The sequence below is a fragment of the Coloeus monedula genome, assembly GCF_965178545.1.
Source record: "Coloeus monedula genome assembly, chromosome: 4".
NCBI classification, from domain to species: Eukaryota; Metazoa; Chordata; class Aves; order Passeriformes; family Corvidae; genus Coloeus; species Coloeus monedula.
The window spans coordinates 73,950,616-73,977,350 of NC_138784.1; the positions used below are offsets into that span (position 1 = coordinate 73,950,616).

The following is a 26,735-nucleotide window of genomic DNA, read 5'->3' on the forward strand; positions in this document are numbered from 1 at the left end:
GAGCTCCTGAGCTCTCTACAGGGCTTGGGGCCCTAAAAACACCAGATAAAACCTGTGCTTTGGAACAGCCAAGCACAAAATGAATCTGCTCATGCTGTAATGGTCAGGGAAGTGCAGGTAGTCACTGGACCAGCAAGAATAAGTTTTTGGAAGTCTCTGGAGGAAAAAGTAATTGTTCCTCTAGTTCCAGATTTCATGTTTTAAGGATGTGAGGGAATGGATGTTGCTGTCCCACTGCCCTTTTCCCCAGAGGTTTGAGACAGCCCCTGGGAGTCTCCATAAATCTGAAGGGCTGTGCAAAGTCAGCCGTGGTGTCTGAGGTGACCTCAAATGGACCTGCACAAAAAGGACACTGAGCAAACCTGACATCAGTGGGTTGCTTATTGGGGCATTCATTGTGCTGCTCCAGGGCTTTGACCCACAAGGATCCCCATTCCATGCAGAAGGAAAAAGAAAGGACCCAGACAGTAAAAGCATGAGGAAAAGGAATGGTGTCATGCTCAAAGTCTTGCAGGATCTCGGGCATCACCTGCCTCCAGCTTCCCACCCCATCACAAAAAGCAACCAGAACTGTTTTCACTTCAGGACTGGAAGTGACATCCCATCCTGGCCCAGCTTGGAGCAGATGAGAAGGAATCCCAGCTCTGTCATCCTGTCCTTTCTCCTGAGTTATTGCACCTCTTGGCCTCTTTAATCAGGAGGAATTTACAGAGTTGCTCCTCTCCCCACACCAAATTTTAGGTATAAATATCTACGGTAGAGAAAAATGGTCGGAGACATCACAGAACATTTAAAATAAAGTGTTGTGAGCAGGAGAAATGACCCTCATAGATTAGAAAATATAACCAGTAACACTTGTTAATAGACCATTGAACATGTATGGGTGAACATGTCCCACTCAGACTGGTGGCTTCCACTGAAGTGGCACTGTAGGGAAACTGCCATCACCTCACCACAATTCCTCATTGCCCCCATTCTTTTTGTGGATTTAAAGCTCGTCATGAGCATCTGTGAATCAACCAGGTATGATAGCTCAAGTAATCCTGCACACCCACTGGACTAATTATAAACGATGGATTTTTCATGTAAAAGTAGTTCCTCCTCCTACTCCCATCCCGAGCAGCAAACTTCCCAAGGCCAAGAAATCAGGAAGGATTCCATGTTGAACACCCAGATTGGTCCTTCCCTGGAATCTGGCTGCCAGCATTTTCAATCATAATACTAATAATACAACAGGAACACCACACTAAGCTTGGCCTGCACCCTGGCAGGCAGCATCCTACACTCTTGCCCACTGTGTCCCAAGGAGGCTCCAGCCTCTCCAAAAACTCCAGTTAGAGCCAAATCGTTCAGTGTTACACCTTCCTGTGTCTGTGGCAGATGCAGCCACCGTTTGGGTGAGGGTGGAGAACAACGCAGCAGCAACTCCTTGTCCTGCAGCCAGCAGGACAAAGCAACCCTGGGGGTGGCTCCTGCCCCCTTAGTTCTGTGCCCCAGGCCCCTCAATATTGCAAAAGAGTATAAATGCCATGGATTTATGAGCATAAAAATCCTGAGGTCAACAACGAAGCACATCCTTGTAGGAACTGTGGTCACTGCCAGGATTCATGAGCAGCCCTGATGTCCACAGCACGATGGAGTTAAAAGGTTTTTAAAGCAGCATGGACTGATGGAGGTCCTTACCTGCTTCTCAGACATGATGTAGAGGTGCTCATGGTCCATGGAGAAGGCCATGTCCCGGAGGATGGGGCCAGTGTCCACCACCTGCACGATCTCGTACTCCAGCGTGTTCTTGGTGGTGCCATCCACACGGATCTGTGCAACAACAAAAACAGAGGGAGAATGTGAGGATCTTTCCTCCTTCCACTGAAAACAAATAATCACAGAACCTCAGAATGATTTGGGTTGAAAGGGACCTTAAAGACCATCTCACTCCAACCCCTGCCATGGGCAGGGACACCTCCCACTATCCCAGGTTGCTCCAAGCCCCATCCAGCCGGGCCTTGGACACTTCCGGGGATCCAGGGGCAGCCACAACTTGTCTGAGCAACCTTCTCTCTCACCACCCTCACAGTAATATATATCTATTGATAAAATATATACACAAAATAATCATTGGACAAATGTATTGTGGCCCGGGTCTTTCAGACACCAACCACTGTCAACACAAAGTGAATTTTTCCCAGCCTCCTCACAGAAAGGGTAAAGCAGATTTCATCACTTCTGCTGGTCCCATCAACTCAAGAGCACTGTAAGAACAATGCAGAGCCTTCTCACTTTTATCTGGCACTGTCACTGTGCTCCTGTCACCGCCTGGACAAATCTACCATGCTCAAAATGATGGCACGAGGGAAGAATCGGTGGTGGTGATGAGCAGATGATAAAAAAACACACAAATCTGCAGGGCTGACTCACTCCAATGCGACTCAGATAATATTATTGCTCTTATTGCTAATGTTCCACGGGGCAATTTATTATTGCAGAGTGCTCAGCGCAACACAGACTATTTCTCTTGCTGATTGCATATATCAGCTATTGAAATCAGTCCTGCACGAACGTGGCACCTTATGATTCCAGACACATCTCATAACAGGGTGTCACTTAGGGACATCAATAACTGGGATTATGAGGAGGAAGCAGACACACAGTCCCGGTCTATCCCTGACAATGATCCAGTGATACAGAAGAAAAGGCAGAAAACAACAGACTTTTCTTTACCTGCTTAAAAACAATTTCTAGAGTTTGGGCTCAAAAGCTGCTGGAGAAGGTTTGCAATCCCTTTCAATATAGAACAAGACAGGATAAAGGAGCTATTCACAGGAATTCTTCCGGATTTTGTGAGGCTCTGTGCAGCAGCAAACCCCACAGTCATGTTTCAGAGAGGCATCCACATTCCTGATCTCTCTCTCTGTTTCCCATGTGTTGCCTCTCACTTGCTGAAAATGTTCTATCCTGCAGTAACACAAACATCACAGTACCTTTCCCTAAAAGAAACAAAGTTGTAGGAGATCTCTGTCATGCCCCACATCATGATCTCCATTTCTTCCTGACCAAAGATTCCCAGTCTGCAGTTGGACAGATGAGTAAAAAGCACCCTTCCCACCCAAAGGAAATAAGCTGTGGAGAACTTATGGTGTCAAGACCTGTTCCCACTGTTCCCTGGCACAGTCCTTGCACTTGTTCCTTCTGTATCAACCTCTCAGCCAAGAAACTGAGCCTGAATCATCTTCTGTGTTAGAAAGTCAAAGAGAAGGGAAGAGAGGGAATGATAAAGGGTCTGGAAACTCAGTATGAGCAAAGGATAGCAGTGATATACAGATCGTTATCTTTGTCCTTCCTTGATGTACTCACCTGCTGTGGGACAACAAAGGAATATGATTTCCCCAGGAAAGATAAGGAAAATGAAACAGAAAGGAGTTAGAGGAGCTCTCTGTGCCAGCAAAGGGTGTGGAGGGTGCTCAGGGCTATGTGTTATCCATCAGCCTCCACAGAAGTGGGAGCACATGCAGCCCTTGGCTGCTGGGCTGGTCCAGTGACATGGGAGGATTTGCAGTTAATTTGTCATTTTGATGGATCTGCTGGTGACAGCAATACACGTCCAACATCAGCACAAAGAGAGGTCAGGGCCTGAAGCCCAGCACTGAACATCCCTCATGCACCAGGGAGTCAGGGCCTGAAGTCCAGCACTGAACATCCCTGACACACAAAGAATTCGGGCTCTGAAGCCCAGCACTGAACATCCCTGACACACAAAGAATTCGGGCTCTGAAGCCCAGCACTGAACATCCCTGACTCCCACCAGCTCCGGCTGCCTGGGAGCAAGGGGCTCGCTCATGTCCGTGGTCCTTCATGGAGGAATTCAGCTACTCTGAGTCTTCCTTCTTGAAGGTGGACACTGATGTGAATCACCCGTGAGGTCAAGGGTAAAGATGCCAACCGGCTTGGGCTGAGTCATTCCCCTTAGGACAGTCAGGGGAAAGGAAGGAGGCAGGAAGGGCTGCAGGCTGAGGAGCACTGGAGGCTCCCTGTTGGGACTCTGCCCTGAGCAGATCAAATACCCCCACAGCAGGAGCCTTTCCTCTTTTCCACTAAGGCTTTCCAGTTCCAAATTCTCCCTCTCAGGAAGCAGTCAGGGGGCTTTGTCTGCTGTCTCCACTCTGCCTCTCCCCCAGTCCCTCGTGGCTTCTCATTCCCGTCAGAGCATCCCCACTCTCCACAGATCCCTGTGCTAAACCAACCTCACATCTTCGCTGCTTTGACCTTGATTTTTCAGCACCACCAGGGTCAGATCTGCAGGCCGCCAGATATGTAAGCAGCCAATTATCACCCCAGGGCTGAGTCGCTGTCCTCAGCCTTTGCCAGGCCCCATTAGAGGGGAAAGAGCTTGGAGATGGAAGAGGCAGGCTGGAGAAACAGCCGGCTGGAGTTAACAAACCATGGAGACAGGAGGCACAGCCCCCAGGGATCTCCCCTATGCATTTGGTGCAGGTAAAAGATTACAGAGGCTTCACACCAGGAATACAGAGCTACTCGGAAGTGATTTAACAGCTATTGCTGGCCTAATTGCCTGAAAAGTCATTATTTTGCAGAGGGGGAGGGAGGGAGGGAGGGACAGGGCTCGTTGCACTGTACACGTGCAAACACACACATGTGCTCACACACCCACAGCCCGACAGCTCTAAGTGCAGAAACCTCTCTCTCTAGTAAAATCTAGTAGCTAAGAAAAAGGAAAATTCAGAAAAAGGCCAGAAAATCTGGCAGACATCAACCCACGCTGCACAGCCCGTGCGAGCTCCGCCCCAGCAGTGAGGTGGTGATCGGATACTGCAGCCAGAAGTCTGGCCCTTAACTCCAGACATCCCTTTACCTGCCTTAAACTCTGTCTTTCTTATGTTGGACCCTAGGCACAGAGCCCAGATGATCTCCACCTTCCCTGCACATTCTTCACAGTCCTGAGTATCAGACAACAGAACTGCACTTTCTCTTAGAGATTTATTCCTGGCTCCAAGGCTCCCACTGGAACCAGGGCACTTGGGTTGGTGACAAAAATCAAAGAGCAAGAGTGAAAGAAAAATGGGAAGATTCTCATCAAAACCTGCAGGTGATCACCACTAAAGTCAGGGACTCAGACTCAATCTCTGCTCAGAAAGCTCCCCAAGTTTGCAACTGCAGGGAGTTTGAGGCACACACCACCTGTTCCCTCTGTTCCTGCTCTTCTCTGCTGGCATCAGCCACAAGCGCCACCTGGAGCTGGGCTGCTGGCATGGATAGAGTTTTCTTCTGACTGATGGGCATTCCTATATTCAAGATGTTCTCTTTGGGCTGTGGGATGGGAGCCTGACTGACAGTCCAGCTGTCTCCTGGGAGCTGCCTGTGAACCGTGAGCTCCTCTGCAAGGCAAGAGGGAGGGAAGCAACAAGTGAGGGGGTCCAGGACCACACGTGTGTGTCAAAATGTTCAGTCCAGCACAACCCACACTCCACAAACACACCCATCACCTCCACCACAGGATCATCTACCTGCTCCCACTTCCTGAATGGCTGTCCTGCCCATGCACACTCCTTAGACCCCCAGGTGCTCAGCTCAGCACCCCGAGCTCCCTTGTCCCCTCTTAACCCAACACATGTGGGAGCTCCCAGGGCCCAGCACTCTCAGGCTGCACATTAATCCTTCCTCTTCCTGGAAGGCTTCACTCACTGGGCTCGGCTCTGCAGAGCCGGCTGCTATTGAAACATCAGCATGATGCTTCCCGAAGGTCAACTACCAAGGGACCTATTCTGGCAGCTGTTTGTTTGTTTGTCTGAACATTATCTAGGGCTGGCTGTTTATTTACATCCATTGAAGTATCAGACAATAAATATCCTCTCCCAGTAGCAAACAGATGCTTGCACTCGAATGTTCTGGCTAGCGCTGACTTCAAAACAATCTCCTTAATGAGCAAACAACACCATTAATCTTTAAAGACACAGGCTCTGGCCTTCTCTGAGCTCCCACGCTGGCCATGGCTAGACCCACAGGCATCCTGGCGAGCAGCCCATGGGTCTGGGAGATGAAAGAAGGTAAAAGATACCTTCCATCACTCAGCTGGTGCTTGTCAGCGTTATCTGGACCTCCCCAGCTGCTGAGGGATCCACGGGAGGCTGATGCTCGAGGACAGTTTCCCCAGCAAGCTGGTGGCAACCACACTTCTAAGAGGGACATAGAGGTTGGTATGACATAGTTATCGTAGCGAGGGACACAATAAGCCTCTCCAAATCATGGGGATAGACTCAAAATGATCCAGGAGAGAGCGGTGGGGTTGGAGGACAAAGAAGGAATTGGTGGTAGCAAGCACTTGGTGCCTTTGCTGGAAAATAAATCATGATTATGACAAAAAAGAAAATATCTTGAAGTTCACCAGAGCAACAGAAACACCTGCCTTCTAGAGAGGGCCACATACCTCTGTCAGCATGTTATTCCTCCCTGTAAAGTGACATTTCTTGCTAAAACCCATCCACACAGACGTACTTCAGGAGCTTTACTCCAGACCCATCAAAGCCTGATCCCGTAGAGTGAATCAGCGTTTAGAGCATCCAACATTGTCCAGTTTTGGTTTATTCAAGAAAAAGACACTGGCACAGGTTACTCAGAGAGGTTTGTCATGCCCCATCCCTGGAAGTGTTCAAGGCCAGGTTGGATGGGGCTTGGAGCAGCCTGGTCTAGTGGAAGATGTCCCTTCAAAACTATCTTCAGACTCACTTCAGAAACACACTCCTGAACCCAATCTCCTGCTACAACCTCACTTCTATTTTATTTGTCCAAGCAGCTTGGACTGCTCTCTGGCACCAAAATAAAAAAAGGATCATTTCCACTGTGCCAACTGGGCTCAGCTGTTTTCTACTCCTCTAAAACCATCACCTCCTACCCAAGAACATCATTCCTGTCCCACCAGAGTTAAAATAAAGCCCCCTTCAATTAATATCTCTGTATAAAGCACTTGAAAACCATCCAGGGCTGCTGGGAGCGTGGTCGGGAGCAGGATCACGATGACCGTCCAGGCGGGTACAGGAGCAGACGCTGGGTGGATGAGAGTCATTACAAATAATTAAATTAATAACTAAGCAGAAGAGGAGCTTGGTGAACCATGGCACTTTCCTCCAAGCCATCCCTCCCCACCACTCTGCTTTTGTGCAGCGTCAGCAGCCTCTGGGCTGATGAACTTCCAGGGAATTCATCATCTCCTGCCCCAGCGCTTCCAGCCGCTGCTCCAGCAGCTCTCGCTCAAGTCACACTGGTGGCTTATTTTGGCCATGAAATTGCCCCAGTTCCCAGGGGAGGGGATTAAATGGCTGCCAGGAAGATTGCAAGGGTGGATTTCAAAGGGAAAATCCTTCAGGTCATGGAGTCAGACCCTGCAGCCTCCGCCTGGGTGTGAGGGAGCAACCACAACTGTGGTACTGCCTTGGAAAGTAGGGAAAATGTTTTGGGCAGGAAAGCAAGAGGAGGACAAGCTTTGTCCTCCCCATCCCCTGAGGCATCCTTCCTTTGCTGTCCCTGCCTCTCCTTCTTGCAGGGCATCTCACTAAAATCATCATCATTTCTCACTGTTGGATTAAGGATCTGCAAACACCATTTCCAGGAGAGCCAAGCAGCCCTGGAGCCCAGCACATCAATCCAGGCTGCGCTGAGAAGGTCCCAGCCACAGCCTTACGACTGCACAGGGGCCACTAATACTTCATTGCTTTTCCAATAGCAGTTCCTCCCTGGTTTATGAACCTAATGTTCCCCAGAGGATGCCAGGACCGCTGGCTGCTGTTCCTGGCTTGGAGAGGGAGAAAGGACACAGCAGGCAGTGTATGATCTAACGTCAGGCCCTTCTGATGATCATCTATTCCTGCTTTTCCATTGATTTGGGTTGCATGATGGAGCTCTATTGATCCCAGCAAAGATGGGGAAGGGGCCGGTGACACTGCGCGTTCCTCCCATTTCCCTCCGTTTTCCAGTAAAATAATCCATTCTAATTTGCCTAAAGCCTATTAACAGGAGATCAATTCCTAATAAAACATGGCATTTCAATAGCCCTGTCTATCCACCGATCCTAAAGGCCTTTAGAAACGCTAATTGAAAGAGCAAGGGATGAGGTATCCTTAACTCGTGCCTAAGTCAGCAGCCAGCAGCTCTCTCTCTTCTCTGGTACACATGTTTTAAAGTGCTGCTTGTCTGGACGATGCCAGCCCATCCAAACACAGATCTCAGAGCACCTCCAGCCATATGGAGAGCAGGAGCCTGGAAAACCGGGTGTTTATAGTGTTCTTGAAACTCTTGCTGTCAGCGCTGTCCAGAACCCAAAGGGTCATGACAGGAGCCACTCTGAGCAGGGGTGAGAGCTGATCTGGACAGGAGAGTCATGGAATCACAGAATGGGTTGGGTTGGAAGGGACCTTAAAGCTCATCCAGTGCCACCCCTGCCATGGGCAGGGACACCTCCCACTATCCCAGGGTGCTCCAATCCCCTTCCAACCTGGCCTTGGACACTTCCAGGGATCCAGAGCAGCCACAGCTGCTCTGGGCATCCTGTGCCAGGGCCTCATCACCCTCACAGGGAATAATTTCTTCCTAATATCTAATCTAAATCTCTCCTCTTTGAGTTTAAAAGGGTTTCTCTTTGCCCTATCTCTATCACCCATTTAAAAGTTGCTTTCCCAAGCTGAAGATGCACCTGAGTGCACACCACAAAACAGAAGGGACAGCAAAGCAGATTGTTTTCCTTCCAATCCCTTCAGGTTCCTGGTTTGTATTTCTTTTGTCCAGGAGATCTCACATGACAGAATCACAGAATCATTAAGGTTGGAAAAGACCTCCAAGATCATCAAGCCTGGTCTCACTGAACAAATCTTGTCATCAGCAAACAAGATTTATTTGCTACACCTACAGCAATGCAACAGCCTGAGAATGGCTCTTCCTCACTTCTCCCGCCATACAATTCCCAGGGCCTTTTCTCCCAGCAGCAGCACAGGGTTTTGAAGAAGACAGCTTTCCTGGAATAACCGCTGGCTAATCCTGATCATCTGCAGGCACTGCAGTGTAATCCCCATGCCACACACCCTTGCCTGGGGGCTGGCAGGGGCATGGGGGCTGCACTGGGCAGGGCCACAGGGCTTAATCCCTGTGCAGGAGTCATCCACTGACCTCTGGTGTAATCCTGGGAAATTGGGTCAAACAGAGCTGTGCGTGACTGCTGGATAGGAGATCATCCCTGCAGAGCCAGCATGGTGCAGGGGGCAGAGCAGGGGTCCTCCTGCTTCAGGAGGTCCAAGAGAAACATGGGACAAGATGTTGATGGGCATCTGCTTTGTTTTCTGGAGACATGTGGGTCACTGTGCCTTGAGAGAGCTACTGGGTGCTCCGGTTTCATGGTGGGTCACTGTCTCACACAGATCCAGCCCACTGGGATCCACTGGAATCATGGAATCATAGAGTGGTTTGGGTTGGAAGGGACATTAAAGCTCAGCCAGTTCCATCCCCTTCCACTATCCCAGCTTGCTCCAATCCCCTTCCAACCTGGCCTTGGACACTTCCAGGGATGTGGGGGCAGCCACAGCTTCTCTGAGAACCTGTGCCAGGGCCTCCCCACCCTCACAGGGAAGAATTTCTCCCTAATATCCAATCTAAATCTACCCTCTCTCAGCTACCTCTCTCTGCTTTGGGCCAGATGGTCCTTCAAGCACAAAAACAAATTCCTAGCTGACAGAGATCCCCTTTTTTCCAGTCCACAGCACAGGACTGGTGTCCCATTCCATTGTGGATCCCCACTAACATTTATAGCAAGAGATCCTCCTGGCTACAGTGGAATTCTGAATTAAATCAGACAGAAGTGAAAGACCAACCTTCTGTCCAAGCCCTTCATTCTGGGCTTGGACACCACCTAACACAGTGGTTTTCTGACTGCTGCTCCCAGCACCATAAAAACTAATAAACACAGCTTGAAGTGTGTCCAGTCAGGCTGTACCTGAACTGCAGGGCTCACCCCAAAGTGAAACAGCTCCAGAGCAGGAAACAGAGGGAAAGGGAAGGAGATGAGCAGGTCCTTCTCTCTCAGCAGGGAGAGCATGTCAGGTATGTGCAGCTCTCACATCCAGGAGCCCATTGACAGATGACATCATTTTTGAGAGCATGGTTTACACACGCTCCCCCGGTGCTCCCTGATTGATAAATTAGACACTCATGAGCCATGTGCTAATCAATGCAAATCATTAGTTTGTTACAACACAAGGCAAGCTCGACAGAGCTCATTTTTCAAGGTAATGGCCTGCCAAGCATCTGTGTTCAGCTACAGGCGCTGCCAGGCAATCCATTAACAGGCTGCTGGCACTCACCTATGGCATGGGGCTGAGGCCTTTGCAGTCCAGCCCCCACCAAGGACTGGGCTGTGCTGACCAGTGCACGAGCTCCAAACCTGCTATTCCTCCTCCTTCTTCCCCACAGCTCCTGGCTCTGCTGCCAGTGGCCATCCCAGACCCAGACATTGGGAGTGCATGTGCTCCCAGAGACCCTGGACGTTTGTTCTCCACTTACCCCAACCCTGCAACCTAAAATTAAAGATATTTAATCCTGAAAAATTGTGCTGTGTCTTCTATCAGTGGAAAATGAAGGTGGGTAATTAAGGCATTGACCTGCAGGTGTGTCCTAGAAAACTCCATGCTGGCGTCAGTGGCATCTTTAAGGGACGATGTCGGCATCAAGTTGTGCTTGGCCAAATAAAGAGGCCATTTGAATGCTCCAGCCACGAGATTTAACTTTAATTTATTCAAATTTCTGGCTTCGGGCTCTTACAAGTGTTGTCAAGCTGAGTGAGTGCTTTGGGGGAATGAAACTACACCAGGGAAGGATGTGCCCCCACTGACCATTCTGTCAGAGCACAGGGAGGGGACAAGGGTGGGACACCTCTGCTCCTTCACCACAGTGAGCCCATACAACCTCCGTGTCTGTTTCCCAAGCTCTGCAGGATTTCCATCCCACTGGCAACAGAGCAGTGTCTTCACCCATGGGTCACTCTCCCAGGCACAAATCCTGCCATAGGTGCTCTGCAGAGCCACTCCAGGTCCTTCATGGAAAATAAGGATTCCATGTTTGACATTCCCAGAGGGAAAGTTCAGCACTCACAGACAAGGTCCTGCTGCTGGATGCTTGTATTTGTGATCCCAGTGGATAATCTCAAAGGTCATCCTAGTGCCACCCAGGTTTCTGTTTCTCCCAAACTGGTGAAATTTCTTTTACATGGCCAATATTTTGGGAACTTGCTAACTTTTAAATATTTATGGCTGTTATTGCCATCACTCCCAGTTCTTCATAGAGACTGTAAATGGATGTTTTGAGTCACAGTGGTTCTGATTGAGATTAAGGGAACAACAATGAAAAAAAAGTATGAAAATTAAATTTTTACATTTGAGAGCATGGGTGTTAACTCATGAGCTGCAGAACCTGAAATGCTCCCCAAAATCTGGTCAGCTCTTCAGCAGGGGTTGAACTGTAGATAAAAATAATTGAGACAAGCTGCAACACCAGAAAGACGCAGAGTTTTGGCTCAGAAATACCCAGAAGTGCAGCGTGTGTGTGAATGGGACTGACCAGACACAAAGATCCCAACGCAGTTGGCCTGGAACACAAACCCTTCTGTGGGACAGCTCAGAAACTGAGGCAGGGAGTAACATGGGATGGAATGAAGACAGATGCACCACAACAGGGGCTGGATGATGAATACAAGTCCTTTATAAGTGCCTGTTCACGGGGCTGAGGGACCAGATTCCCAAAGAGATGAGCTCATCCCGCCGGGAACGCGGTGACCCCGAGGGTTGGGAGCCGCGGGTGGGGGGTGCAGGGCAGCACCACAAAGGGTCCTTTGACTACAGCCAGGCGGGGAGAGCTTTGAGACACCCACAGATCCTCACCACACTGTGGCACTTGAGAGGGAGCCAGCTGCCCTTCGGCAACGGGAGGCAAGAGTGGAGACCCGGGAATCCGCATGGATACGCGGGCAGCGGGCATGCGTCAGCACAGCAGCGTGAAGGAGGGTGGAAATATCCGAGCAGGCCAAACAGGGGGTGTGGAGGCACCCAGAAACACCTGGGCACTCCAGGATCATCCTCCTGGCTTGAGGATGTGCTCATCAACGGGCCCAAGGGGTGATGTAAAGATGAGCACACGCATGCACTGACTTAGAGTGACAGAAAAATAGAACCATGGAATGCTTGGGTTGGAAGGGACCTCTAAAGGTCACCTAGTTCAACAACCAGGGACATCTCCAACTGGACCAGGATGCTCAGAGCCCCATCCAGCCTGGTCTTAAGTGACTCCAGGGTAGGTGCTTCCACCACCTCTCTGGGTGTGCCAGTTGTAAAAAAACTCCCTTATATCTCATCTAAATCGACCTTCCTTCAGGATAAAACCATCACCCCTTGTCCTATCACACCCAGCAGAGTCTGTGGAGAACACAGGAATTCCCTCCAAAGGATCTGCTCCCTGTAGCACATAACCCAGGGAATCTGATCTGAAGGGGGGCATTTCCACACCTCGGGTGGTGCAGTGCCCTGGGCAGCTCCAGGCATCAGCGAGGGCAGCGAACTCAATCACAGCCTGTCACATTCAATCTTGGAGACAGAACGACGCATTTGCAATTTCCCTTTAAAGCTTGAGAGAGGCAGACCAAAGCTCCTGCTTTGCTGAGGATTTGGGCACTTCCGCCACTTTCTCTAAAAAAAAACTAAATCAAAAATCGTATCCCAGAGATGGTATCACCGGTCAAGTGAGATTGGCTGTTCTTGCACTGATATTTGTGTCAGATGCTGGTGCTAAATGACTCCAGAAATGCAGAGTGATGGGCTGTGAGTGCATCACTGAAAGCAGAGAAACCTGGGACCCACAGCTCTTTCCTCACTGCCTTGCTGAAAGCTCTGGGTTTGGGTGGGTGGGTGGAACAGTGGCTTGGGAACAATTCCTGTCAGCCAAGTGGGGACAGGTTATCTCCAGGGCCAGGGGAAAGGGGAACCTGGAAGAAAAGCTGTCCCCAGCCCCTTTTGTCAGGTGACACCCCTGGGGCTAAGGTCGAGATAATGAGGTCCCACATATCTCTGGGCCCCAGCCCCACTGACAGGGCTGTGCTCTGCAAAGGTTATTGTGATTCAATTGCTGACTCTTTCAGCTCCTGGGCTTCTCAATGCCAAGGTGACCTATTAAGAACTTAATATCAGATAAAATACATCCCTCGAAGCATTTTTAACCTTCATAATCTATGTTTATCCACAGAAAATAAAAGGAAGAGAGAAAAAGAAAAAGTGAATGCTTATCTTCCAATATTGCCTCAGATAAAAGGGAAGCACCATCTGGGGACAAAACTTCACATTTGACCTTTCTCCCCTTTCATGAAAGCAGCCAGAAAACTGATCCAGCACTGAAAACAGTGGATGAGGCCTCTTCCATTCACCTCCAACAGACTGAAGGATGCTCCCAATCTACCAAAGGTTTCTCTGCTTTTGTCTGTGACGCCTGACCAAGGACATGACTCTCCGCAGCCCAGACCTCCTTTCTCCCCAGCCAGCCCCAAATGATCAGCACTGATCCCTGCAAGCCCCAGCTCCTCCACCAGCCAACCTCCCTCCAGACCAAACCCCTCAGCAAAGGTCTCACTGAGGCCTTTGTCTTCCCAAGAATTCCTCTCATCTCCCACTGGTCCCTTATTAGTGACCCAAAGATGTCTCTCATGCTTTTCTCCTTCCAGGAACACCAGACAATTTGGTGGTCCACTCCATTCATAGAGTCACAGACTGGTTTGTGTTGGGCAGTCACCTTAAAGATCATCTCATTCCCACCCCCTGCCATGGGCAGGGACACCATCCCTGGAGGGATTTAAAAGCCATGTGGATGTGGCCCTTGGGGATATGATTTAGTGGTGGTCTTAGCAACGCTGGGTTAATGGTTGGACTGATGATCTTAGAGGTCTTTTCCAACCTTAGCAACTCCATCATTCTATGATTTTAATTATCACCTCAAATAGTGCAAGAATGGCACATATCCCCAGACCCTTAATCACAGGGGTTCCTGGCACATCAATCAGAATTAACCAGATGTGTATTCAAACCCCTTGATTGAATTATCCAAAACTAATTCAAATGAATTTAAAAATAACAGCGTGGCAGGCACATTTTTAACTGTCAGTAAATCACCAGCCAGGACCACCAGTGTGAAGTCCCCGTTCAGAGGGAAACAAAAGGTGGGAATGCAGCAGGTGAGGGTGGCAGGGAATGATTTCCACTCAGCCAAGCACACCCAGCACCAGCCCAGGTCTCTGGGAGGGAAGCTGATGACCCCATGGAGGAAGCAGAGTCCTCCACATGCACTTCAAAGGATTAGGCAGTCTGCTGGGGACTGCCCTAAGGAGCTGTATGGCAGAGAGGGCAAGGCACAAGGCATGTTCAAGGGAGAATTAACAGAGCCAGAGGGATTTAGGAGATGAGTGCAGGCATATTATTCCACTTAGGCAGAGGCAGGGGACTCCTGGAAGGGGAGAAAGGCTGCTTGAGACATGGAGTTTGGGGCCTGGCTGCTGAGCTGGGAATCAGAACCTGGGATCAGGGTGGTGAGGTGTTAAAGTTACCCCTTAAATGGGTTAGAATGGCATTCATGAGCTTAACACCATCTTACAGCATTGATCCAGCCCAAAACCTCTTGTCCACAGGACCTGCAGGTGGAATAGAAATGTAGGGAAATTCAGGAAGCAGAGAGTCTGGAAAAGCTGAGCACAAAAGGGACCCTGACAGACCCTGTCTAGAGATGCTTCAGCTGAGCCAGGTGGTGCACAAGGACCAGAGCCCAGCAGGGGGGTCAGAGCAGAGCTGAGAAGGGTCACTGTCCTTCCAACAGGGCCAACTTACAGGTGTGCAGCTCCCTTTGCGCCTTGGATCTTGTGTCAGTACCAGAGCAATGTCCTGCCTGAGACAAAAACATCCAGGTCCTTTTCTAATGCCAGAGATTGGGATATCTGAGCTCTAAAAGCAGCATCCCATGAGTTGCAGGACTCCCTCATCCTCTAAAGGTCTGGGGTTTGCTGTTTACCTACACAACTCATTACCTCTGTGCAACCTCGGACACATCAGTGGAGACCAACAAATCTTCAGTCTCTGCCTAAAAATCCTGTGGGAACAAAGTGCCAACACTGCTGGGGTGGTCACTGCCATAGCCCAGCCACCACTGCTGAGTTACAGAGCCACAGAATCACAGAATGAACTAGGTTGGAAAAGACCTTTGAGGTCATCAAGTTCAACCTATGACTTAACACCACCTCATTGACTAAACCATGGCACTGAGTGCCAGGTTCAGTCTCTTTTTAAATATGTCCAGGGACAGTGGCTCCACCACCTCCCTGGGCAGATGATTCCAGTGCCCAATCACTCTTTCAGAGAATAATTTTTTTCCTGATGTCTGACCTAAACTTCCCCTGGTGCACTCGGACAGCAGAATTTGGGAAAAAACTGCTTCCCTAAGATGATCGTGGCACAGCTCTTCTTGAGGTCCCTGAGTTCCCAGACTGGATATTTTCCTGCTATTTTGAACATATCAGTCAAGGAGGAGAGCATACAGCTGCACCTTTAGTGATGGGAAGGTGATGGAAGAACAGCCTGGGCAGCATGTCCTGTCTCCACAGCCATCCCCTCTCTCCCGTGGGCAGGGAGGGACAGCGGAATCATGTCCCTCATACAAGCAGAGGGATCACTTTCCTCTGGGACCTCAGAGTAACCCGGGCAATGAAACCTGACCCAAAGCCACTTTGACATCAGGTCGTGGCTGAGACAAAGCAAGGTCAAGAGTTCAGCGTCAATACAGCAAGTGCCAGTCAGGACACAAAAGCTCCGGGATCAGATGTACCTGGAGGGCTGCTGGGGAGGGAGGGCATTGAGATGCATAATTACTGCTCCTTTCATCCGTGCTGCTTCTTTCCCTCGGTTCACACGGCTCTCCTGGCTCTGTCCTTGCACAGGTTGTATCCCAGCAGGGTCACTCCCACAGCCACACCAAAAAGGTGCTGGCACAGGAGCTGAAAGGTGAGGGGTGTAAGAGCTGAACCCCCTTTCACTGAAGGTTTCAGCAGAATCACTCCTAAGAGCAGCCAGTTATTTTTGTGATCAGCTCCAGTTTTGTGGTGCAGTAAATCACAGAATCACAGAATGGTATTTTGGGAGGGACGTTAAAACTCATCCAGTGCCACCCCTCTACCACTATCCCAGGCTGCTCCAAGCCCCATCCAGCCTGGTCTTGGACACTTCCAGGGATCCAGGGGCAGCCACAGCTGCTCTGGGTAACCTGTGCCAGGGCCTCCCCACCCTCCCAGCCAGGAATTCCTTCCTGATACCGAATTTAAATCTCCCCTCCTTCAGCCTAAAACCATTCTCCCTTTTCCTATCACTCCATGCCCTTGTCCCAGCTCCCTCTCCAGCTCTCCTGGAGCCCCTTTAAGCCCTGCAAGGGGCTCTGAGGTCTCCCCGGACCCTTCTCTTCTCCAGGTGACACGCCCAGCTCTCCCAGCCTGTCAGCAAGGTTACCCCACAGTTACACACCATTAGCACCAGGGACTCCAGTAATGTGTGCTGGTGACTGCAGCTAAAATAAAAAGGACCTCAAACCTCCAAAGTAGGAGCAACTCCTTTTCCTTGAAGTCCCACTAGTGTGGGATAGTGCGGGTGTTTTATATTCCCAGAGTTTGGGGTATTATTTAGTGAAATCCCCAGTCAAGGAGACATAATATGCAAAACCCTCTGCATTTTGAGGTACACACCGACCTTACCCAAACAACAGCTTGAAACATCTGCAATACTGAGGATTCTCTGGAAAACAGACTTTTTACTGAAATTGCCATTTGCTTCCTCTTTCTCAAACCCTGATCTCCTTTTTAGGGAAAGCCTTCCACGTTTTTGGCATTTTGTTGTGGTGAAATTAGATCAGTTCCATGCAACTGAAACAAAACGCAGCAACCCCAGGTTTGGAGATCAACACAATCCCTCGAGGATGCTCCACAGAGCCCTGGGGAAAACTGATTGACAAGTGCCTGGAGCTCCCTTGTTTTATTCTCTCTCTCCAGATCTGTCTCATAGGGTAGAAAAGTACGGGGGAAAAGGTTTTTTAACAGTTATTGAACCAACCCTTCCCAAGCTGCATCAAAAGTTTTCCTGGTCCATGGGAGATGGCAAAAAAGCGGCTCTGCCTCAACATCTGGCACAAAAGGAGGGGAAGGAGAAGGGGCTGGGGATGGACTGTCGATTATTTTTGGAAACTACCAACCCAAAATGCTCCTTTTTGGCCCGAGCTTCTCCACGTGTGCAGCAGATGGCGCAGCTGCAGTAGCTGTCCCACTGCCACCTCTGTCCCCACTGTCCCCACACCAGCCCTAGGAACCATCCCAGAGGCTGTCCCTCTCTGTCTGGGGGTCTCATCCTGTCCTTTTTTGGCTGAGTCCTGCACCGTGCAGGGCCCAGAACTGGATTTTAGCACTCTCCAAGGAGTTCACAGGGATGAAAGCAGGACACCAGCTGTCCCAAAGAGCGGGACACATCCACAAGGGATGCAGGAGGCACAACTCCATCATGCAGAAATGGATGTGCCATAAAACCCCACCTCGGTGCCTCCTGGGGCACTGGCATCATTCACAGCCCTGAACTCAGCCTGAGCCCTCCAGCCCTTCCCGGGATGTTTAAAAACAGAGTGAGACAAAGGCCAAGCCCCAAAAGGGGCCATGGGGAGCAATCCAGCACTGGCTCAGGTGCTTCATTTCCATAGCAGGAGGGAAGAGCCGTGTCCCTGGTGCAGGGCAGTGCCAGCCTGGGTGATGGCAGCCAGACCCCAACCAGCTGCCCCAGGAGCTGGCAGCCAACCCCCTCCCACTGCCTGCACCCTTCTGGGCCCGGCTGCATTCATGGCAGAAGACTGGAGCTTCTCATCGTGGCCCTAATGGTTCCCACTGGGCTACTATTTCTGTCGGGGAGTGACAGAGGAAGGCAGTGTGAAGCCTTTATTTTTGGGACTCGGGGCTATCTTTGCAGGCTTTGTTGTTTAAAGGGCCAAGCCTGCTCCCTCTGTGACAATCGGCTGCTTCTTCTCTCATCTTCAAAGGCTGCAGCTAAAACTCATTACACTGCCAATTTTATCCCGGGCCAACAACTCCCCCCCACATCCCTTTTGTGTTGAGGAGCAGAGCAGGATCCTGCCTCTCCTTCGCCTTCTTTTTTTATTCTTCCTCTCCTTTTGTTACTCTCTCTTGGAGGAGGAGGAGATGGTTGCTTGTAAAAGGGAGAGATTGGTGTTTGCACACAGATCTCTTGGCAGCTGGGAAAGAAAATGCCAAGAGGAAGATATAATTCTGTGTGGAAGCATCTTGGCGGTGACAAACCACGAGAGGAGAGACACAGGGTAGGAAGGAGAAAGAGTTAAAGAAGTTATTTTGGTGAGGAAGTGGCCATGTCTCATATCTCTGTTGGCAATGGCCTTTCCCCACCCCGTCCTCCAAACTGGGAGCTCTTCAAAGCTTCCTCCCCTCGGCCCATGGCCTTGGGAGAGGAGCAGGGACAGCCACGAGCAGGCTGCCAGCCAGCCAGCTGCCACCTTTGTCCCTGTGGTAGCACTAAAAGCACAGCTGGGAAATGTCTGGAGGATCTGTTTCCCTCTTCTTTTTTTTTTTTCTTTTTTTTTTTTTTTTTAATTCCTAGAACCGTCACTTTTTTCTTTTTCCTGGAAGCACATTTTTCAAACCCAAATTTGCCCAACCCTCCCGCGAAAGTCGCTGCATTTCTTCCCGACAGCCACAGGGTGTCAGCAGCTCTATGGAGTGGGTTCCTAAAGAGATCCCAATTCCTTGAGATGTCCCAGGGCTGGAGAAATGTTTTGGGAAAGGGTCTCATCCTGCCCTGTCCTCCCATCAGAGATTCCAGTGGGCAGAGGAGAGCATTGTCCCACAGGATTTGCTCCAAGCCCCTCACACAGAAGATCTGGGGGATTTTAGGGCAATGTCAGTTCTTCCCCAGAGGAGAAACTATCCAAAAAGATCCAAAATGATCCATGAATTGCGGGCATGTCCTGGCACGGAAGGGCTTTGAAGGTTGGAAGGAGAAAAAACCTGGAGGTGACAGGTGTGACAACAAGATGGACTAAATTTCCAGATTCCTGTGTTTCTGAAGGTTTGACACCAACCCCTTGGAAATATTCCCAGGGCGATGTCGGTGGGATTGGGGACAGCCAATTCACACATCAAACACCACCTGCACGGCCTCATTAATGCAGAGGTTGGGTGCTTCTAACCTGCACCAAAGAGTTCCACCCATGACTTAAACACTGCCCTTGGCCTTCCCAGCTTCACTCGGGCAGGGAAGCAGCAGGAAAAACCCATGGGCACACCCAGCCATAATCCCTGGTGTTGAGGAGCATCTGGAGGCACAGAGAATCAAGTGCTGTGCCAGTCCCACACTGCCTTTCCTTGTCACTCATCCCATTTTGTGCCTCAAGTGTCCCGTCTGTAAAATGGGAGCAGTGAAATCTCCCTCCCTTCCAAAGCCTGGGCAGCAGGAGAAGGAGCTGCCTCAAGGATGGAGAAACGTGGCAGAAACCCTTCAAATTCCACGTTCCTCACAACCCTGCTCCATTACTCCCCACACTGTGACAAAATGAGGTGCCACTTGCAGTAACCCAGCTCAAAGCAGGATATTTTGGGTGCAAAGAGGGACAAACTAAACCAACATGAAAACAAACAGCTGAGGAGTGAGCAGCCAGGCTCTGCCTGGCTCCAGAGACGTTTTGCTGTCACCAGTCACCTGCCTGCCCTCCAGGCATGCACTAAGTGTGGGATTCATCTTGTTTAACATGGTCTTCCCGAAAATTAGACATCTCGCCTAATGAGTCAGGCAGGTTTCCCCTGGAGTGAATGGGAAGAGACAGGTTTCACCAAGGGGCGATTTATGCCATCCTAAATAGGTGTCTCAGGCAGATGGAGTGAATTGCTTTCTGGAGATGCCAGTCTCTCTCCATTATCTATAAACAGCAGCTCATTTCCATTCAGTGCTGATGACCAGCATTAGGTGAGACAAATTTCAGCCTGAGTGAGTGTCTGGCATCTCTCACAGATGGGCCAGCCACCCTTTCCTGGCTGTCCCTGTGGTAAAAGGTGTGTGGATGGGTTAGTACAGCAAATCTTAATTTAGAGGGCAGTGCTTATTTTCTCCTCCTTGTTGCAAGGAGAAGGTCAGAGAACTGTACTTTAATCCCTGTTTTTTCTTGTTATACTCAAGTGGCACAGGGTGGGATTGTTGGGGTGTCCTGTGCAGGGCCAGGAGTCGGGCTTGAACATCCTTGGGGGTCCCTTCCAACTCAGGATAATCTATGGTTCCACAACGGGGTCAGTTTTAACACAATTCAACCAACTTCCAACCCCCCACAACCTGGTTCCTGCATTTTATGGTTGGGAGTAAGATGCCACAGACAACTCTAAGCATAGATTGAGGTGCCAAAGCACATCGATCAGCTGTGAGGGAATCTGGAAGAAATTAGAATCATAAAATCATTAGCTTGGAAAAGACCTCCAAGATCATCAAGTCCAGCCTTCAACCAAATACCACCATGCCCATTAAACCATATCACAAATTCTACTTGCTTTTTGAACACTTCCAGGGGGTGATGACTCCAACACTTCCATGGGGAATCTTAGTTCCTGCCCCATTCATCACCAAGTGTTTGGTTTGAAGGGAGCTTGGGCAGCACCTCTTAAAAAGTCCATCATTTCCCCCAATCTCACCTCCATCTCCATCCAAGCGCCTCATTCAGGGGAGCTCTGCCCACTTCTCTTCTGCCCACACCTATCCAAGTTTTCCTCACCATCACACACTCAATACCAGTTCGAATCCCCAGTGGAACACTTTTTGCCCCTGGACAGCACTGGACTCCCATGTACTTCTGCAGCAATCCAAAAAAATTCCCACAAAAGCCTCCTCTGCCTCCTGCTGTCCCATCGGATTCCTCCCAGTGGGGACCATTTCCAACACCACTGGCACAAGTGGAGCGTACCGGGCTCCCAACATCTGCCAGGCACATTTTCCATCCCCTGCAAGGGGCTCTCAAAGCAACCCTCAGCTGGGATGTTTGTACAAACATGTGTATTTACTGTGTCAACACACATTAGAGAGCAAACACATTAAAAGGAAAAGGAAACAGACTACGAGATGAGGCCTCTCCAAACCTCGCTCCACGGCCTCTCAGGTTGGTGGGGAAAGCTCTCATTCCCAAAATCTCACCCCCAGCTTCTGCCTGCCCACACATCCACAGGGATCAAATCTCCGTGGCCAGCAGACATCTCTCTGCTGGACATGTGCCTGAAGATGGAAAATTTAAATGTCTTTGTGATAAGAGGATCTTTTTGGTTCAAAATCGGGAAATACAGCTGGGATGAGGCAGGGAGTGTAAAGGACAGTGGGAAGCAGAGGAATGCTGCACAAACACAATTCTGGTTCAATCCCAGCCATCTCCAGCGCTGTTCTGCCTTGCCTGTCATAAAGTTTAACCTGAAGGCAACTTCCTCAGAAGAGTCCCAGGAGCCCAGTCCCTGGAGAACTCTCCTTGATACACGGTCCCCAGGCAGGAGCCAAGTTCACGCAGACAGAACCAATATTTAGCAAACCTCCATCTTTTTTTTCCCAAACAGGCTGAGGATTTCCAGGGTTTTTCATTCATAGGATGCTGCAGCTGGGAAGAGCAGCACTGAGATGGAGATAAAAAGTCGTTTAAAGAAAAACAATTCCTCCTGACGTGTCACATACTGGATCCAGCTGTTCCTTGCATTCACTGCTTCCTCTTGAGCACGAGTGCACGTGTGAGTGTGCGTGAACACACAGGCAAGACAGACAGAGGTAATTATAAAGCTGGAGCCACCTAGAACTTCCCAGCTGTCAGTCCCAGGAAAAAAAAAATCACTATTTAAATGCAGAGACATCCACTGCTTCAAGTAAATGTAGGATCCCTGCTACAAGATGTGAAAAGCAATTTAAATATGTCCTGGAGAGGACACGGATCTGGAGGTTTGATATAAGTCCAGCAAAAAAAGAAAAAATATTGAAACCAAAACCACAAAATCATGGAATGATTTGTGTTGGAAGGGACATTAAGGATCATCCAGTTCTACCCTCTGCCATGGGCAGGGACACCTTCCACTGTCCCAGGGTATCCACTAACCCTAACGTTATGCTCAGAACTCCATACAACCTGACCTTGAATGGGCTGGGGCATCCACAACTTCCCTGGGCAACCTCTGCCAGGGCTTCACCACCATCAAAGGGAAGAATTTCTTCCTCAGAGGAAATCTCCACCTATTTCTCTGTCAGTTTAATGCCATCCAAGGGCACGGGGGAAATCCCACTGTTGTGCCATGTGAGAGTTTTCTGGGTTTATCCCACAGCATCAAAAGCAAAAATCACCTCCTAAATTCCATTCCCTGCCAAGAAAAGCCCCCAGGACCAAACACCCAAGCCCCTGCTGGTGCAAAGCCCAGTTCACAGCCAGTGCAGCAGCAGGATATGGGAACACTCTCATCGGGGGAGCAGGAGTGGCCCCAGGATTTCCAGGAACCCAAATCCAAGGCAGGTTGTGGAAGTTGTGCACATCCTCAAAATTCCCACGCCAGACTGCCTGTCAGCAGAAAGCCTGGCTCTTGGGAGGGCAGCAGCAGGGAGATCTTTAAAGAAAAATCGATGCCAGATGATGTGATTGACACTTCAAAGGGTCTTTGGCACCTTGCTGAGGAAAACTCTCCATTGTTTTCAGGATCATCTCTGACCCAGATCCTCTTGTCTGCCTCAAAACCATCCTTCCTTGCTTGTCCACTCCCTGGGAGATCCTGGGCATGTGGGTCCAGAGTCGTGGATGCCATGGGCTGCTGCTGGAGAGGGAATCAGTCCTTCCCATACAAGGATACAGGGAAAAGGAAATGTAGGCGAGCAATCTCCAAGAGATCTCACCCTTCTGCTGCCTCTGGGAATTCAATCCCTCCTTTTCAGGCACTAAGGCAGCCTGAACTTTCCTAGGGTGCATCAAGCTCCTGGGAGCTGTGGGAAGACACGTGCAAGCCTTTGGCTGGCTGATATTCCCTGAATGACCGGGATGAAGGAAGACAATTGTTAAATCAGGAAAGGCTGTGAGCATGCTGGAGAGCCCGGGACACAAAACAAACTGGATGAACTGAAGGAGTGGTTCAGGAAAAGGAAGAAGAAATCAGGGAGGGCAAATACTCTCAGGGAACAACAGCTGAGGGCACAGAGTCAGAGCAGGGCTTGAGAGATTGAGGCAAAAGGGAGGTAAATGTGCTTAAATCAACAGTGCTGGGCCGCTGCAGGAGAAGCAGACCCCAGTCCCAGGGACAATGGGCACACGGGCACATGGCACAGTCCAGTTGCCCTGATGGTGCTGCCAAGGCCCCGAGTGGGGCACTCCAGGACACCAGCCTCAAGGGGAACCTGGAGAGCCTGAAATTCCACGGCAACGCAGGAGGAACCGGGGTTGTTGAGAGGGGAAGCAGAATAATCAGCCTCAAATGTGGAGCAGAAAAATGAAGAAAATAAATCTTTCTCCCTGTCTGGGGTGGAGAGTCTGTGGATAACAGCGGGGAGGCTGGCTTTAGACACTGAAGAAGCTCTCTAGTGGTTTGGGGAGCCTGGAAGTTGATGAACAGGCTGAAGGAGCTTCTGTCAAGTGGGATACAGCAAAGAGTCGATCCTGCCTTCAGTGGGATGGGCTGGACAAGCTCTCAGGTGTCTCCCAACCCAATTATCCACTGTTCATGGAGAGCCTCCCCATGCAGAGGGGAGGTTCTGGCTGGGGCTGAGTCTGCAGCTGCTGCTTTGGATGAGAGGAGCTTCCCAGCCCCACTGAGCTGGCAGGAACCCAAAGCCACCTCCTAGAAATGACAAATCCCTGTTCCTCACCCCTGCTGGCTTCATTCAAAGAGTGGATACTGTTCAAATTAGCAGCCACCTGCACTTCCAGGGAGCCACGGCTCTCCCGAGGACATTTATCCTGGGGCATGGGCTGCATCCTGCTGCACCCTGTTGTTCTCAGTGCTGCAGGAAAACAAAGCATTTTTTAATTGCTTCTTTCCTTGGACACCATGGGATGTGTTCTTCTGTGCACCTAGGGGCAAAATACGGCAAGGTTTTTGGGGGGATAATGTGGTGGTGTGCTGTCAGAGGTTTCTGCTCCAGCCTATTCTGTCTGCATCCCACCTGGAATGATTGAACAGCACCAGCACACCAAAGGATCTTTGTCCATGACAGGGAATGAGAGGCAATGGAGACCAGTCCCCAGAGCCCATCACAAAAACCACCACCAGGCCCTTTTCCCAGCACAGTCCATGGGAAAGGTAACACCACCTGCAAAAACACCCTTTAGGATTTCTCTTACACTGTGCAACAACACCTTGGAGACAGTCCAGCCTCTCCTGGTCCCCAAAAACACACGGCAGCCACACAGGAGCCCTCCTCGGTCCGGCTGGAGACAGGGTGAATCTATTTAGGTGGAATTTCACTTCAGATGCTGGATTTAGGGATGACTACCCAGGCTGGCCATACAAGAACCTCCCTCCTGAGACACAGATGGAGAAGGAATGCTGATATCCATCCCCACCTGCACCTCCCAAACCTCCCTGGTGGTGGTTCATGTTCAGTCAGGTTTGTTGTTAATAACTGTACAATTTACCCGACAAATTCAGAGCTTGTTGTGCAACTTCATTAATACATTTAATTCATTGTTACCTTTCCTTCAAGTTAATGGTTTGAGGGCCCAGCAGAGTTTAATCTCTGCAGTTGTTATAAAGTGCTTGTTCCTTGTTTAAATGCAAAATGGAGCCAAGCAAGGAGATTTGGAGATGAAAAATCAGCCAGAATAAATCTCTCGCCCAGGTGGGCTGAGTGGGTGTGGAAGGGGTGATGGTCACACTTTAAATGCTACAGACAAAGATGACAAAATCAGAAATGAGCAGAACTTCTCAGTCTATCTTCCCTGGATATTCAGAAAAACAGGAAAAAAAGACAAATGTGCCCTGAATTCCCATCCTGGAGGGAGCAGGCCTGAGCTCCAAGACTTCAAATAAGTGAGCACACTCCAAATCAAGCTATTAGAAACTTCTTGTTAGAGAAGATCATGGAATCATTGAATGGATTGGAAGGAATCTTAAAGATCATCCAATGCCACCCCCTGCCATGGGCAGGGACATCTTCCCCCATCCCGGGTTGCTCCAAGCCCCATCCAACCTGGCCTTGGACACTTTCAGGGATTCAGGGGCAGCCACAGCTTCTCTGGGCAACCTGTTCCACCCTCACAGTCAAGAATTTCTTCCTAATATCCAATCTAAGCCTATTCTCAGCTTAAAACCATTCCCCCTTTTCCTGTTACTCCATGCCCTTTTAAAAATTCCCTAGAATCAGAATATCCTGAGTTGGAAGGGACCCAGAAGGATCACCAAGCCCAACTGCTTGCTCTGTTTCTAGCCTCTCTCCAAACTTGCTGATGGCAGATCCTAGAGACAAGACAAAGGCACAGGTGAGGGACCTCATGTTTAACTACTGTGGCCATCCCTGAGTCCCTGTCTGCACAGGGATTTGTAATTAAGGCAGTGGGAAACAGCTTCCTTCTCCTGGCTGGCAGCAGAGCTGCTGCTCCACACACTCCTGGCATGGACGAGGCCAAAAGTAATGAGGGCATGATAGGAAATTAAGACCAATCTTCCTTGGATGTTGACTGAGAAGATTACACTGGAAAACTTGAGCATTAACAGCACGAACAAGGCTGCTTCCCAGGCTGAGCCACACCAGACTGTGGCAGCATCAGGAGTCAAACGCCCCTGGAAGTTTTCAATCCCAGGTTTGGGGGGCTTGGAGCAACCTGGTCTAGTGGAAGGTGTCCCTGCCCATGGCAGTGAGGTTGGAACGAGAAGATCTGCCCAGGGCCATGCAGAGAAGAAATAACAAAGCTGCATTTCACACTCCTGGTATTTACCTGCAGATACAGCAGGAGGTGCAGTTAAATTGCAGCCTGAAGGCACAAGGCCAGTGCATTCCTCTGAAAGGCAAGCACAAGGTGAAGAAGAGCACAGGGAAGGGGATACTCAGTGATTCATGATAAATGGGAAGAGGCTGTAGCTGCCCAGAGGTGGAACAAGAGCCCAGAGGCACTTGCAGTAATACCTGCCACCCTGCCCAGGGTGAGCTCTGAGCACACACATGTACAGACACATTAAAAAGCTCTTTCTCCATTCTTTCCCCAAAGCATGTTATTTTATAGGAAACTTGAGGGAGAATTGGATTTGTTTTAGGCAAGTTAGTCCCTACGTTGGAGGTTGGGGAGGTAGAACAGGCAGCCTGAGAGTTATGCTGCTCTAAATATCTGTTTTAAGTGTTCAAGGCCAGGTTGGATGGGGCTTGGAGCAACCTGGTCTAGTGGAAGGTGTCTCTGATGATCTTTAAAGTCCCTTCCAACTCAAGCCTTTCTATGACTCTGTGATACATCCAAGTCCCAGGCTGGATCACAGGATGGAGAAGAGCAGCGATCTTATTTAACCCCTGGTAAATTTAATCCAAAGCAGAAAGTTGGCTGCAGCCTCGCATGAGCTTAAAGCTGTGGGGTAATAAGAGATGTGGAATCCCCAAAGGAGGGCCCCAAATCGGGGAAAGAGCAGAACAGCCTGT

General features: G+C 49.9%; 1 protein-coding gene across 1 annotated transcript in view; it reads right to left on the reverse strand.

Moving 5' to 3' along the window:
- Positions 1-26,735, reverse strand: part of PLXNA4 (plexin A4) — a gene marked incomplete at both ends in the record, with an annotated part of 391,941 nt that overhangs the window by 203,922 nt on the left and 161,284 nt on the right. Inside the window, one exon of the mRNA XM_082280537.1 lies at positions 1,684-1,815. Within this exon, the coding sequence (XP_082136663.1) occupies positions 1,684-1,815 (132 nt within the window). The remainder of the gene's footprint in view (positions 1-1,683; positions 1,816-26,735) is intronic.